General features: G+C 37.2%; 1 protein-coding gene across 13 annotated transcripts in view; it reads right to left on the reverse strand.

The window, feature by feature from the left end:
- Positions 1–14,992, reverse strand: part of EIF4G3 (eukaryotic translation initiation factor 4 gamma, 3) — a 236,988-nt gene that overhangs the window by 147,053 nt on the left and 74,943 nt on the right. For 12 of the 13 annotated variants that reach the window (XM_012722292.1, XM_012722290.1, XM_012722284.1 and 9 more), the window contains exon 3: positions 7,266–7,394. The exons of the other annotated variant lie outside the window; for it this stretch is intronic. In XM_012722292.1, coding sequence (XP_012577746.1) covers positions 7,266–7,394 — 129 coding nt within the window. The remainder of the gene's footprint in view (positions 1–7,265; positions 7,395–14,992) is intronic. 13 annotated transcript variants of the gene reach the window in all.

A 14,992-nucleotide genomic window follows, 5' to 3' on the forward strand; every position in this document is an offset into this window, starting at 1 on the left:
TACTCCAGTGGAGAAGTTATTCACTTCTGAACAGAATCTCTTTCAAACACCAGAAATATAACTACTAGAAAATTTAAAGGCTGTATTTTAAATGTTATCTACCACAAATACTGCACTTAATTGTGACTCTGGATATTTTCAGTGTCCAAGATGTTTTTTTTTTTGTTTTTGTTTTTGTTTTTTTTTTTTAAGATTTATTTATTTGTACCTACAGAACTGGGGTACAGGCCAGAGACTCAGGGGCAGTGAGAGACTTCACCAGAGACAGAGTGGGGAGCAGAACAGGCAGATCGAAGAAGTACACTGCTGAGGGGAGCAGAGGGCGGGTCAGGAGAGGTCTGCCACGCCATGTGGTCTCCTCCGGGGCAGGCGGGGGTCGAACTCATGCGGAAGTGGCTTTAGCTTCTGAGTGCAGTGCTTTAACCCGCTGCGCCACCAGGGAGGGCCCGTCCAAGATGTTTTAAGCAATTCAACCATTCACTAAGCCACAATGCGTTCTATTCTGCATAGGACCATCCAATTGCTCTTACTCTTGGTTATCTCAAAAACAGAGATAATGAGCAGTACTCCAAAACTGATTTAAGTTACCATCACTTAGCAAACACCTCAACAGCTGTACTTCTCATGCCATTCTCTCTATCTACCCAACTGTAGAAATATTTACTGAAATAAACAGAATTTTAGAGTGAAACAATTCACAAGTAAACTGATCTCACATCATACTTTCTAACTGAAATACTTAGTACAAAAATGATAATAAGTTGTAGCATCTTCTTAGTGCATTTCTTTAAGTATGTAAAATCAGTTTCAGAGACAGTATTTCTTTGTACCTAACAAGCACCAGGACTTTCTATAAAAGCTTATTTGTAAATCATATTCTGGAATACTCAAGTCATGAATAGGAAGTGAGGTCGCCTGCTCAGAAAAGGTAATGAATTCTCTACTAGATTACTACAAATTGATTTTAAAAACCTAAATCCTTACTATGGCTGTCCCAACAAAGGTCTTTTCTAGTTTAGGAATTCAATCTTAACTATTCAACTTATGATAAAAGCATTATTGAACTATAGATAAATGATTCAAAGACCCTTTACTAAAATAAGCCTTCCTGAGATCAAGCTTTGCTTTGCTTGTTTTTTAAACTTGTAACAGTAAAACAGACTTGTACTGAATTGCACAAACAATTTAAAAGTACCAGTTAGAGAAAAAGCAGAACAACTTCTATTTAACCAAATAAAGCATGGCAAACAATCACAAATTTTACTCTTGTAAATTTTCATTTGGAGACATTTTTATCCAATAGATTTAAGGAAAAACTAGAGACATTTTATGGGGGTGGAGTGGGGAATGGGATCAAAAACAGTGGGGGAAGGGAAATGCACTGGACTATGGTGATGGCACAAGGTGATTTGGTGATTGGAAGCCCAGGGGGATTACAACTTAGATAAAAAATGCACAAAATGATGTAAAAATAAACATATATAAGAGTTAATTATACAACAGCTATCAGAATAAAATTTAATTCTATCATCAAAGTAAGCGTTTGGCAAAGTGCTACCTTATAAATATGGTTACAAGGATGTTTTGCTGACAAAACAAAAAACTGGCAAAGGAGTTGAAATTCTTTAATCAAATATGATCACATTAAAGTAAATCTCAACAATTAGAGGAAAGCTGTTTATCACAATTATTTAGTACACAACAGATGAAACCACTAACATACATGATCTGGATATTTTAGAGGCCTTTGTAACTTACTTTTAGAGGAATGACATCTGTAAAGGTAATTAGCAAAATGTTTAGTGACTATTGTTGAAGAAGTTTTTTTTTTTTAAGATTTATTTATTTGTACATACAGAACTGGGGTACAGGCCAGAGGCTCAGGGGCGGTGAGAGGCTTCACCAGAGACAGAGTAGGGAGCAGAACAGGCAGATCAACAAAGCATACTGCTGAGAGGAGCAGCGGGCGGGACAGGAGAGGTCTGCCACGCCATGTGGTCTCCTCCGGGGCAGGCAGGAATCGAACTCATGCGGAAGTGGCTTTAGTTTCTCAGTGCTGTGCTTTAACCCGCTGCGCCACCAGGGAGGGCCAGAAGTTTTTAAATACATGTATTAGCCTACCCAACTTTCCTATGGCCACACACAAATACACCCTAGAGGACCTGGGGCCAGACAGGCCAAGAAGTCAGTCCTGCACGTTTCCCAGCCCACATCAAGTCCCCGTGCACAATGAATGCAGCTTTTCAAACACCATCCACCACAAAGACTGCCTTAGAGAGTCACAATGTACGCCGCAGGGGAGAAGTAGAAACGATAAAAAAAATTTTAAGAAATTCAATATTCACCTACTTTGACGGGAAAATGTAAAAAACATTTTCAGGGCCCTCCCTGGTGGCGCAGCGGGTTAAAGCGCAGCACTAAGAAGCTAAAGCCACTGCAGCATGAGTTCGATCCCTGCCTGCCCTGGAGGTGACCACATGGCGCCAAAGACCTCTCCTGACCCGCCCACTGCTCCCCTCAGCAGTGTACCTTGCAAATCTGCCTGTCCTGCTCCCCACTCTGTCTCTGGTGAATCCACTCACCACCCCTGCACAAATAAATTTTTTAAAAAAAATTTTTTTTCAACACTTCTATGTTATCCTACTTATTATTAGCAGGCTGTCAGCATTGTCAGACTGAATTTTATTTTCTTCACAAAAGACAAAAGCAATTCACAAGCAAGTATGAAAACTTGCATACAGTAACAATTTATATTAATAATAAATAAAGAACAGTTTACAAAACATGAAACAGTCAATAACAACGGAGAATTTAAACTTGGTTGAAACCACTCCTCTGTACAGAAAATGAAGGATGGAAGATGGATAAAGAGAATAGATTACAGGGACCATGAGTCATGTAAAGACTAACAATGAAACTTCATGTTAGATCACTATTCCTCAGTAAAAAAATCATTTGCTTAGTTGAATCATAAATCATGGCTATGTCAGTTCACTACATAAAATGACTGAGTTGATTTATCAGAAAAAAAAGGATTCAAATGAAACTTCTAAGATAATGAGCATAAAACATGTTATCATTCCACTTAGTTGATATTATTCTGTGCACAGCTCCTCACTGATAACTGTGAACACAGCTTAGGGGCCTATACAGTGCAGCCAAGAGAAGAGGTCTAGATGTAGAACCTGTCTACCTGCCTGATCTACCTGTTTGAAATTTAACTCAATTCTATGAAAATTCATTGAGTAAAAACAAATGTCAACCAGCAAGTAAAGCTTCTGATACTTAAAAAAAACTACAAAATGAAAGAGAATACAAAGCTTGTCAAATTTCAAACCAAAAAAAAATTCAAAAAATTTTGGTTAACAACTGGCTACTCTGAAGTAGATTCCATAAACCCATTGAGATTTTAAAGGCACTTCAGATCTCATCTAATGAAACACATTTTATATAAAAGGAGGAAAATCTGAGCATTAATAGGAATGTCTTCGACACGGCAGAACTCTGAAAGAAGATTGGCAGTTTTGAGACTCCAACCCAGGTCTCCAAACTCATGGGACAGTACATTTCTCTATTTATGAAATCTGCCCCAAAAGACCACTTAAATCCCAAGCATTCCAAGAGTAAGAAGCTTCTTGGGTTTTTTTTGTTTTTTTTTTTTTTAAGAGCCTACTCAAGCACTGCCATTTCAGGGCACCTTGAGAAGCATTCTTAACTTAAGACACTCTGTTTCACAAATTTGCCATAGTTTGGAAATGTCACTTTAAAGATACTAAATAATTTACTAAACATCATGTAACTAAAAACTGACAAAACAAGTCCCAGAAGCTAGGTCTGTTTGACCCTAAGTCACAGTCCTTTTTCTTCTATGAAGGCACTACTTTCCACTAAGAGCTATGAAGCACGCACCAATTTAACCTGAGAATACCGAGTTTCCACAAAACTCCCCCAATTTTCCAGGTACGCCAATTCAGAGAAATGATATGAAGAGAACATTATAAGCCCGTCTCTGTGTGAAAGGTGGGGAGTGGTTGTGGGGGAGCCCTTGTGTGAAAGGTGGAGGGGGGGCAGTTAGTGAACCAAGTATGATTTTCTGGGCTTACCATCGGATTAGGCAAAACAGCAGTAGGCAGACCACAAAGTAAAGCAAGATAGTATCTAGTAGCCCTGTCTCCGGGAATTCTTGTGCTCTGGCTTCTAAAGGCAGCTGATAAAATGACATGCAGAAACGGATTTGTGGGCTCAATAACTGAGTCACTTCAAGATCACCCTTTCTAAAATTAAAATGCAAGCAGCCCTGTCTTTCAGAAAACTTAAGTGCTTTGGGCCAAATGCTTTGAGGCAAATCACAACTTGAAACAGTAAGAATCTGAAAAGGAAAACACAGCTCCTTCCCTAGGTGTCAATTATTGACTGCTTGACTTTCGGCTAAAAATTCACTGTTTGCCTGTACAGTGAAAATAGATCTGGGTTCTTCAAGTATTTTTCCATTTCAGCTTAGTATAATGTTAAGCTTTGTCAGTAGAGGGCACCACAAAGATACTGTGGAGGAAAGATTTCTCTCCGGGGTTCCTGAAAGCTTGCACAGCAGGTTCTTGCAACAGAGGTGGTTTCTCCAGAACCTGGCTTCCCCGCCCTGCCAGGCTCAAGAGCGCACAGCTTCTTCTGTGCTGGGCGTCTGGCGCTGCGTTTCGCAGTCGCCAGAAGACTCGGGCTGACAGCGACCCACGCTGCCCTCCTCTCGGTACTTTGGCAGCAGAGTGCCGCAGCTAGGAAACCTCCTTCCAAAGAATTCTACCAAGCTCCAGAGGGTAGGTTTCCATGAAATTCACTGACTGGGCACCACAGCAACGTCTCTACACTTCTGTGAGTGACATCACTCCCTGTATCCAGCAAGGAAGAGAGACAAGATTTGGTAAGCCTTTTACAGATTTTGGAAGCAACAAACTACACTTAAGTGCACTGCCTCAGTCAACTTGAGTCAGCTGGAGGTTTCCAATTTTAAGTGAGGAACAGAATGAAAGACAGCTCTAAGCAAACTTAGGTTGCAACGTAAGTGCTTTACTATGGGAGACTTACGATCCAACAGATCCAAGGTCATCCAAACTACTGCATCGAAGAGAGGCGCAATAGGGAGTCTCTCGCCACTGTGTCCTGCAACAGCTCTTTGCTAAAGGAAACTACTGCTAGAGTAGCCAATCTGCCCAGCATTTCCCCAGGGTGAATTTCCACGAAGGTCAGGAAGATTTTCTTGTATGTTCCACTAACAGTAACTTCTCAAATATTAGATAAGCCAAAGTCATGTGTCTTCAATTATAACATCTCTGGAGAAGAAGGGTCATCTACAGATACCTGAACTTAGCTCCAAGAAAAGGATCTGCTCCCTATACTTACTATTTCTTTAGAGATTTCTTTCTTATCACAAAGCCCTTATTACTCCAATTACAAAATACATAAGATGGGGGGGCTCCTGGTAGCACAGGGATTAAAGAGAGCTCTCACCAGGCACTGCAAGTTTCATACCCAGCCATCTAGAGAGGTGACCCACATAGCACAGCAGACCTCTCCTGCCTTGTCCGCTGCTGCCCTCAGCAGTATGGTTCAGTAGATCTGCTTGTTCTCTGGTGAATCCTCTCACCCCCCACACCTCTTGTATATATAAATAAAATAAATCTTTAAAAAAAGATATAAAAGATATATCTTATAATTTTTTTCACTTAATTTTTTTTGTTTATTTTTACATCATTTTGTACTTTTTTTTTTCATCTCAATTGTAATCCCCGCAGGTTTTCCATCACCAAGTCACTTGTGTGCCATCACCATAGTCCCGTGCATGTCCCTCCCCACCTCCCCCGTTTCTGATATATCTTATAATTCTTCAAACATTTAAGAGTTCACTGTGACATGTTTTGGTATTAAAAATCAAAATTAGGGGGCCCTCCCTGGTGGCGCAGCAGGTTAAGCACTGCACTAAGAAGCTAAAGCCCCTTCCGCATGAGTTCGATTCCCGCCTGCCCTGGAGGAGGCCACATGGCGTGGCAGACCTCTCCTGACCCGCCCGCTGCTCCCCTCAGCAGTGTACTTTGTCAATCTGCCTGTTCTGCTCCCCGCTGTCTCTGGTGAATCCTCTCACCCTCCGCATCTCTGGCCTGTACCCCAGTTCTGTACGAATAAATAAATAAAATCTTTAAAAAAAAATCAAAATTAGGGCCCTCCCTGGTGACAGAGTGGGTTAAAGCACTGCACTGCAAGCTAGTCACAGCTGCTTTAGTGGGAGTTTGATCCCTGGACCCACAGGTGACCCACATGGCACAGCAGACCTCTCTGATCTGCCCGCTGTTCCTTTCAGCAGTGTAGTTTATCAATCTGCCTGTTCTGCTCCCCATTCTGTCTCTGATGGATCTTCTCACCGCCCCTGCACCGCTGGCCTATACCCCAGTTCTGTACACATAAATAAATGAATGAGTGAATGAATGAGTGAATGAATGAATGAATGAATGAATGAATTTTTTAAAAATTAAAATTAAAAAGACTTAAGAGTTTGAAGCATAGTACTAAGTCCATGACAAATTTATTTAAGAATATACCTCCCCTAATAGGACTATTTCAATCCTGAATTAGCAAATTGTACATTCTTCCTCTAAACATTCTATAAACGAATATTTAATCAGCCACTAGTTTATAATCACTAGATTTTAGCATTACTTTTAATAATTAATTCTCTACCTCTGTTATTCAAAGTCTACAAAGGCCTGAAACATGGACTCCAAAGTTGAAAATAGCATTATAAAATTAATGTTCCTCATTAAAAGAATAATGTCAGGTCAGTGTTACTGGTTTGTCTCCCTCCACAGTCCAGTAAGAGATTCTAACTTGGGATACTTTCTCACCATAACTCTAAACAAGCAGGCGAAGTTGGTATGTAAAAACTAAACAGTATCTTGGGGAAAAGCTTAAAATTTAAAATGCAGAGAGACAGCAGAGGGCCTCCCTGGTCTTTAGGGTTTAAGTATCATGGACTTTAGCTTCATTCTAATTTCTAAAACAGCAAAAGAAAAACTAAGTATCACTGACTGTTAATCCTTAACTACTTCATAAAGGAAATGTATAAAACTTGTTAGTAATCATTAGAGGAGATGTGTCTAAAAGATACAATGTAAAAAAAAAAAGTGGAATCTACCCTTCAAGTAAAATTGTATGTTGCTGCTGTAGAAAAAACACAGAAATGCTGCTCAATTTCCCTTAAAAAAAAAGAAGTGTCTTACTTGAGAGAGTCCAGGGGACGATGCATGTCCCGGGGGCGTTGCTGCAAGACTTGGATGACCCTTGTTTATTTCATGTGCTGAGTAAGGGGATGGGGTTGGGGGTCCAGGCTGTCTTGCTACTTGTGTTACCTGTGGGGAAATCAATATTTAGTCTGAGTATTATATTAGCAAGATCAATTTGAAAATTTTGATGAACTGAGTTTTAAAATTTTTCCGCCTCACAACATACACTAAAACAAGTACTGGTGACTAAGGAATTATTTTTGAATGAAGCATTAAAATTCTTAGAAGGGGGGAAAAAAAGAGTATTTTCATCAAAATAGCCTAACTGCATAATTTGAAACCGAAAACCTTGAAGTAAAAAACATGCTAAGTAAAAGATTCCTAACTTGAAATGATAAACAATACAATGCTTTTTATATGACACTTTGTAAGAAAGGCCAAAAAGAGGATATAAACAACTGACAACAAATGGGTAGGATACAAGAAAATTTGAGTGAGTGACATATCTGTTGCCTTAACTATAGTGGGGATGACATAATTCTGTCAAGACTTATCCAAATGTACAAGGGGTAAATTTTTAATATAAAGAACACCTTAACAAACCTTATGCAAAAAAGGTAAAGTTACTTACAAAGTATAGTCTCATTTTGTAGTTTTCAAAAGTGTATCTTTTTCTGCTCACAATGGTATCAAACTAGAAGTCAACCACAAAAACAAAGCAGGAAAAACCTCCAATATGTGGAGACTGAATAACATACTACTAAGTGACCAGTCAGCAAGAAAATCAAAGAAGAAATTCTAAAATACCAGGAGACAGACAGAAATAAGGTGAAAGGCGCCAGGAACTATGGGGCGTGACAACAGCAGTACCAAGAGTCTAAGTAGCATCACAGGCCCGGCCCGGTCAAGGAACAATACAGACCTCAAGCAAGTAATTTAGCCTCGCACTTTTAGAAAGTAGAGAAAAACAAAACCAAAAGGCAAGAGAATGAAAGAAATAATAAAAATTACAGCACGAAGTGAAAAAGAACATTAAAAAGTCAATTAAACCAAAAGCCGGTTCCTTTGGGGGGAAAAAAAAATAGACAAAATAATAACTATGGTCAGAAAGGAAATAAAAAGAAAACTAATAAATAGAACCAGAAGTGAAAGAGGAAAAGATAATACACACATATCAGAAATACAGACTTGTAAGAGACCACCATAAACATCTATATGTCGAAAAATGGCTAGCCTAAAAGAAATAGACAATTTCTAAAAGCATGCCACCTTCTTAGAAAAAAAATCAAGAAGCTGAGAACCTTGCAGAACTGAGGCTACCAGAGGGGAGGAAGAGGGTGGAGAACAAAGTGGGGTGGGTGGCCCAGCAGACCAGGGCACAACAATGGTGTCTCTGCGGTGGGGGGAGGGGTGCAGTACCATCCAAAGAGGTGAGAGTAGATGCCTCTGAATTATGTATGGTGTCGTATCCCAGTATCACGAAAATAAAAAAGGACATAATTAAAAATAAATACACATGTACACCCATAGATTTCTGTAAGTATGTCTGCATTTGTATAATGCACATAATGCACACAAATATGTAAGTCATGTCATAAATATATTTTGTTATATCTCATTATAACTTTCCAGAATAATAGTCATGAACTTACACACAGAAAAATAACATTTTTACACAAAAATTACATTTTCCTCACTTTTTTCTGGAAATAAACCATCCTTCCATCTGTGATAGATATGAAGCCACTTCAGTGAGGCCCCTTTCCAGAATACCCAAGTCAGTCCTTATCAGCAGCTCTCTCTCACAGTCTAACCCAGACTAGCGACAACAGTGTGGCAAACTTCCATAAATGGGGATAATTCTGCAGTCCAAAATACAAAATGTCCATTTTCTTTACAGTGCAGTTGAAGGCCAGGAACACTTTTCCAGTCTAGTTGAAACTAAAGAGCACTTCTTAGAATCATGTTTTAAAATGCAAAAGATATACAGGATCACTATAAAATTAATTACACTAAGATACAGCTGTTTTATTAATATTATTATGAGTAATAATATAATTAAGTCAAAATTTATAATATAGTAATAGTTGTGCTATTTGTGTATTAAAAATAAAAAGCAAGGCCTCCCTGGTGGCAAAGGGGTTAAAGTCTCAGTACTATCAAGCTATCTGTAGCCACTGTGGGCAGAGTTCAATCCCCAGCCAGGGGGCTGACCCACAAGGCAGAGCAGCCCACTGCTCCCCTAAACAGAATATTTCAATAGATCAATATGCGCCCCGCTTGTCTCTGGTGAATCCACTTATCCCCCACACCTCTGGCCTACACCCAGTTCTTCTATGCATACATAACTAAAAATAAATCTTAAAAAAAAAAAAAAAAGATGCAATGACAGTTGTTGACAACATTCATAATTCAAAGAAATAAAGATACTGAATTCTAAATTTTCTCCAAGTTCTTAGATCCTCTGAATTCTGAAAAGTGATCACCAAATGACATCAGATTTTGCAGAAGTTCACTCAGTGAGAATCTATAAAGAACATCATCTCTCTGAAAATCTAACCTTAAATCCCTATATCTGTCAGAAATACCTATAGGCTCAACCACCTGACTACAATCCTAGAGTAAAATGGATTCATAAAGGACCAACTACAAATGTTTATAGGTGAAGAGACATCAACAATGCCAAAATGTGACAAGTTTACTTAAGGCTTGATTTGTACTTAATTTCTTCCTTGCTTTTAAGAGCTATGTGATTTTCTTTAAAAAGCTTTTCTTTTCCTATTATGACTGAAAATTACTTTTAAAAGAGTATGAGGTTTACCATAAAATGTTGCAACATTTATATCTCATCAGAGAAAGTTTTCAATTTAAATGCCTACTTTAGAAAACTAACAATGACAAATGACTGCTTACAAATTTCTCAACAATAAGGTTCTGTAAATCTGTATTAACATTTCACATTCTAGAATGTTATTTTGATATTCTACTGCAGTAAAACATCAAAATGAATACGTAATTCTAACATTAGAAATCTGTACAATGAAGTAAAGTAAAAACAAATCATTTAGATATATAAAACTTAATGTCAGGTTGATTCACCAATGCATCTTAACAAAGCAATCAAAGATTAAATTTACCCACAATAAGCCACAGTATAGTAAAATTTAAAAAAAATTGACTAGGAAAATATTCAAAAATATTACTACATGCATTAAACTTGTAAAATGTTGTTTTAAAAATCTCACCCCACTACTGGTAGGGATTTAAAGAAACAGCGCATAGACATGAACTACAAAGCAATGAATCATAATGCCTTTATAGCCAGACTCAAGAAATGATTCCATTTTGAGGTACATACCCAAGGAAAATCTTACCTCAAAAATTGGGAACTTAAAGATATATCCAGCAGCACTACCATGATAGCAAAAAAGGCAGAAATAGCAAATGAGAAAATAAAGTAACAATTTAACTGAAGGTATAAAAAGATATATATTAGAATGGACTGCTATGAATAGAAATAAATATGTAAAATAGTCAGGAATAAAAAGGAAAAATAGTATTTATAACTGTAAAGAGCTTCTATATATTTACAAAATCAAAAGAAATACTTCAATAATGATTTGTTTTTTCTTGAAAACTGCCTGCACTGACTTTTTAAGTATTGTCACCTGTTAAAAAAAATACAAATTTTTGAGTGAGCAAAAGACATATGGCTTAAGTCAAAAATACTATGTTTTTGTTACATTAAAAACTTCCTTAAAGCAGTGCCAATGAAAACCACCTTACAAGGCAGATATCCCTTAGTTGTATATTCTCTGGTATTCCTAAAACTATGACAAACTGCAGAAATTCTTTGGTCCTGAATATTCTACTGGAGCACTTCCTCCCATATGTAGTGGTTTCTACCGACAAAAACAGGCCAGGAAAAAAAATCTGTTCCAAAATAATAATAAAAAATGTCATTCTAAAAATTCTTCCTAGGAACAAGCAGCTGGGCCCTCCCTGGTGGTGCAACAGGTTAGGATGCAGCACTGCAAGCTGGGGGCAGCCATTTCAGTGCAAGTTCAATCCCCACCCTGAGGTGACCACATGGCGCAGCAGACCTCTCCTGGCTTGTCCGCTGCTACCCTCAGCAGTGTACTTCATCGATCTGCCTGTTCTGCTCCCCACTCTGTCTCTGGAGGATCCTCTCACTGCTCCCACACCTCTGGCATACGCCCCAGTTCTTGTATGCATAAATAAATCTTTTTTAAAAAGATATCTATTACAAGGGTAAAACCACATCACAAACTATATAGTTGGCTTTTAGCTTATCGTAGAATATCTTTGCCAAAGAAACAAGTATTTCATCTTAAATAAGAAACTAGATAAAATATTAGTAGTCATTACAACCCTACTCCAAGGAGAAGGCACAAGAATAAATAAAATGAAACACTGAATATTTCTTTCTAAGTGGTATTACTAGTGATTACTAATCTTCTTATCTCTAGCCAAAGTTTGCTCTCACTTGCTAAGCTATTCCGCTTCAGATCATATTGTCTTTGAGGGCACTGCAGTGAAATTATGGCAATTAGTTAACTACCTTCAAAACTAAAGATTTTTACCTTTTATATACCATTAAGGCTAAACAAAACTAACCAACTGCTTCTTAGAACACAGTGAGAGCATGTAAGAAGAGCACTGTATTTAAGTTCAAACATATATGATCAAGAAAATTTTTGTAAGTATTATATATTAGTGCTTATGCAATAAAACAGAGCTTCCAGAATTCTCACTCATTCAGCCACTTTGTGAAAGAATCTGACATTAGCTGTAACCTTGAAAATAAGCATCTCTATATGGCATAGATCTTCCACTCCTAGACACATGTTCTTAATAGGAAAAAGTGCACCAAGGGAGAAGTACAAAAGTCTTCATCATTACACCATGCTTTGTATTCAAAATTGCTGCTGTTTGCTCGCAAAATGAATCAAACAAGAAATATTTTCCTATACAGAAGTCAAGGTAAAATCTAGAGCAAAACACCACAACTTGGCCAAATGCTTCTTTCACTGGTAATGACAGAGTGAAAAATAGCACGAAATAATATCGTATGATTCAAAAAACAGTTCCAGAACAGGCAAAATTTGACTATATTACATATAAAATGTGTACATGGATGATAATACTAAATAAAAGCAGTGAGGCTTTCTTAAAGGTAGACAGTATTATTTTTGAAAAGAAAAGAAATTCTGAACAGTAAAGTTTATGTGTTTTATTTTTCTGGAAAGTGAAAGTTTTTATGTTTTTATTCACTTTTATACATGTACGTTATGATGTTCTTCCACTCCCTAAAAAAAGATTGGAGACAAGTACTGAACACCTGAAGTAAAAAACATTAATTACACTGGAATTAATTATATTAATGTTTTCCAGGTTAAAACTATGAAAAGGACAAACACTGATGAAAAATAGGAAGATCTCTAAAATTTTGACCTAGGGAAAACTTCTGCTAGTTACTGAATTTTCATTCAATGATCTAAAAGTAATTTCCTATAAAATCAGTGATACTTGTTGGCTGCTGACCAACAGAACTTGAAGGATTTCTTGTAAGTTTAAGGCTAAACCATAAAGATCGTTCAAATTAACATTAATCAGTATAAAGTTCATTTATTTAAGCACTAATTATCTGATTTTATACCCAATTAAAAGCTTTATAAATTACAATCTTCATATAGTCAAAATACAGGAAACATTACTGTTTGGTAAACATTCTCATTTTTTTCACAGTTTCAGAGCCCTGGATATATCAAAACTGAGCAAAGAATGACCCGCGGGCATTAACAGAGAACAGGAACTACGGGCGACTGGAGTGTAACCCACCCAGCCCGAGGACAGCAGACAGAGGTGCTTTGCTGTTAGCCAAGGGCTGCCACTCAGGAATGACGGATAAGGAAAATTTCCAGGTTTTCAAGGGAAATAAAATATGGAATTTTCCTTGTACTTGCCGAGTGAAGCGCACGTATGGATGAAGTGCACAGACAGCCAATGAGCGGACCTGGCTCTAGGTGCGCTTCATGTTTGTCACGCCCAACTGGACCTTTTTAGTTTAAGAAAAGTGCCCATGTCGACTTTCACTGGACGCTAGACAAAGAGTTATTGCAGAATACTAACATACTATTAAAAATTATACACATAAAAATATTTTTCTGTTTCATATACTTAGGTAGCATGATATAAGCAATAAAAACAGTACTTAAAAATGCACAAAAATTTACCTGAAAAGTCATCCCCTGTTTTTATACTTCAAGATAGTTTTATTTAGTGAGTGACATTAGATAAAAGTATTCCAACAACTAAAACTCCCACATGGAAATAACCAAGTTCAGTATGTGATAGACTGTAAAGATAACAAGGCTTTTCTAATTTGGTTAATTTCAATACTCCATTCACTTTTCATGCAATCTGTGTTTCCTCTAGATCATTTATTAGATAGTGTAAAATATAGAAAGCTGGCCTACGCAATTAAAAAAGGAAGACTAGGTCTCTCCCTGGTGGCGCAATGGGTTAGGATGCAGCACTGCAAACAGCCACAGCCACTTCATTGCGAGTTCAATCCCCAGCTCTGGAGGTGACCTACATGGTGCCGCAGACCTCTCCTGACCTGCCCGCGGCTCCCCTCAGCAATGTACTTCATCGGTCAGCCTGCTCTGCTCCCCACTCTGTCTCTGGTGAATCCTCTCACCACCCCTACACCTATGGCCTGTAACACCCCAGTTCTGTATGCATAAATAAATAAATCTTAAAAAAAAAAAAGAAGAAAACTATAGTGAATACAAGAAACTTTTACTTAATATGACACTTTTCAAATTCTGACTTTATCAATGCCAATCAAACACCAACCACTAAAAAAGATAGAAACTTTCCTTATTTCTACTCTATTACACTTGTTGCTGAATCATATCAAATTCCAAAAATAATAAAAATTAAAATATTCAAAATTTTTTTACCTTTTAAAATTGGCAATTTCACAATATTCAAGTTCCACTTAAGTACTCAAGCAAATAAAGGCCCTCATAAATTGCTCTACCTCAGACTCTGTAAGCATTAGGTTTAATTCTAAGGATTTTTTTAAAATTCATTTTTAGTAACTAATAAAAACAAGTGAGAAAGATTAGCCAGTCTTTAAATCATTAAGTGATTGCCACAGGCCAATAAAAATGGCAGAAATATGAAAAAGAAAAAAAGACAAAACCACCTGCCCTCCAAAAATGTGTTTGCACATAAAGTTAACTAAGCATTTATTCTATCTACTCATTGTCTAGCTATGGAATCAGTATGATTTCTCTCTCTACTTGTAATAGTGAGTCAAAACAACTTGTAGAAAAAGACCTGTATGGCTGCCCTAGAAGCCCTTTATCCTACTCATCTATCTTGAACTTCTGATCATGGCATTAGCTAACACATTAGCAAGCTATAGGCTCATTCTGTCTTAAGTTACTATTCCGTAAATAAAAATGAAATATTATTAGTTTACTATTTTTTTCTAATTTTCTTTCAGGTGAAAATATAGAAAAATATCACAGGATAAAAATATAATTTTTATACCTAATTTCAGTTTTATCTTTTAATATCTATATTAATATGAGCAAATACCTTGAAGTTTCATTTTCCTACCTTTTTTTTTTTTTAAAGATTTATTTATTTGTACATACAGAACTGGGGTACAGGCCAGAGGCTCAGGG

This window comes from Condylura cristata, unplaced genomic scaffold (assembly GCF_000260355.1).
Source record: "Condylura cristata isolate star-nosed mole 26May11 unplaced genomic scaffold, ConCri1.0 scaffold00008, whole genome shotgun sequence".
NCBI lineage: Eukaryota > Metazoa > Chordata > Mammalia > Eulipotyphla > Talpidae > Condylura > Condylura cristata.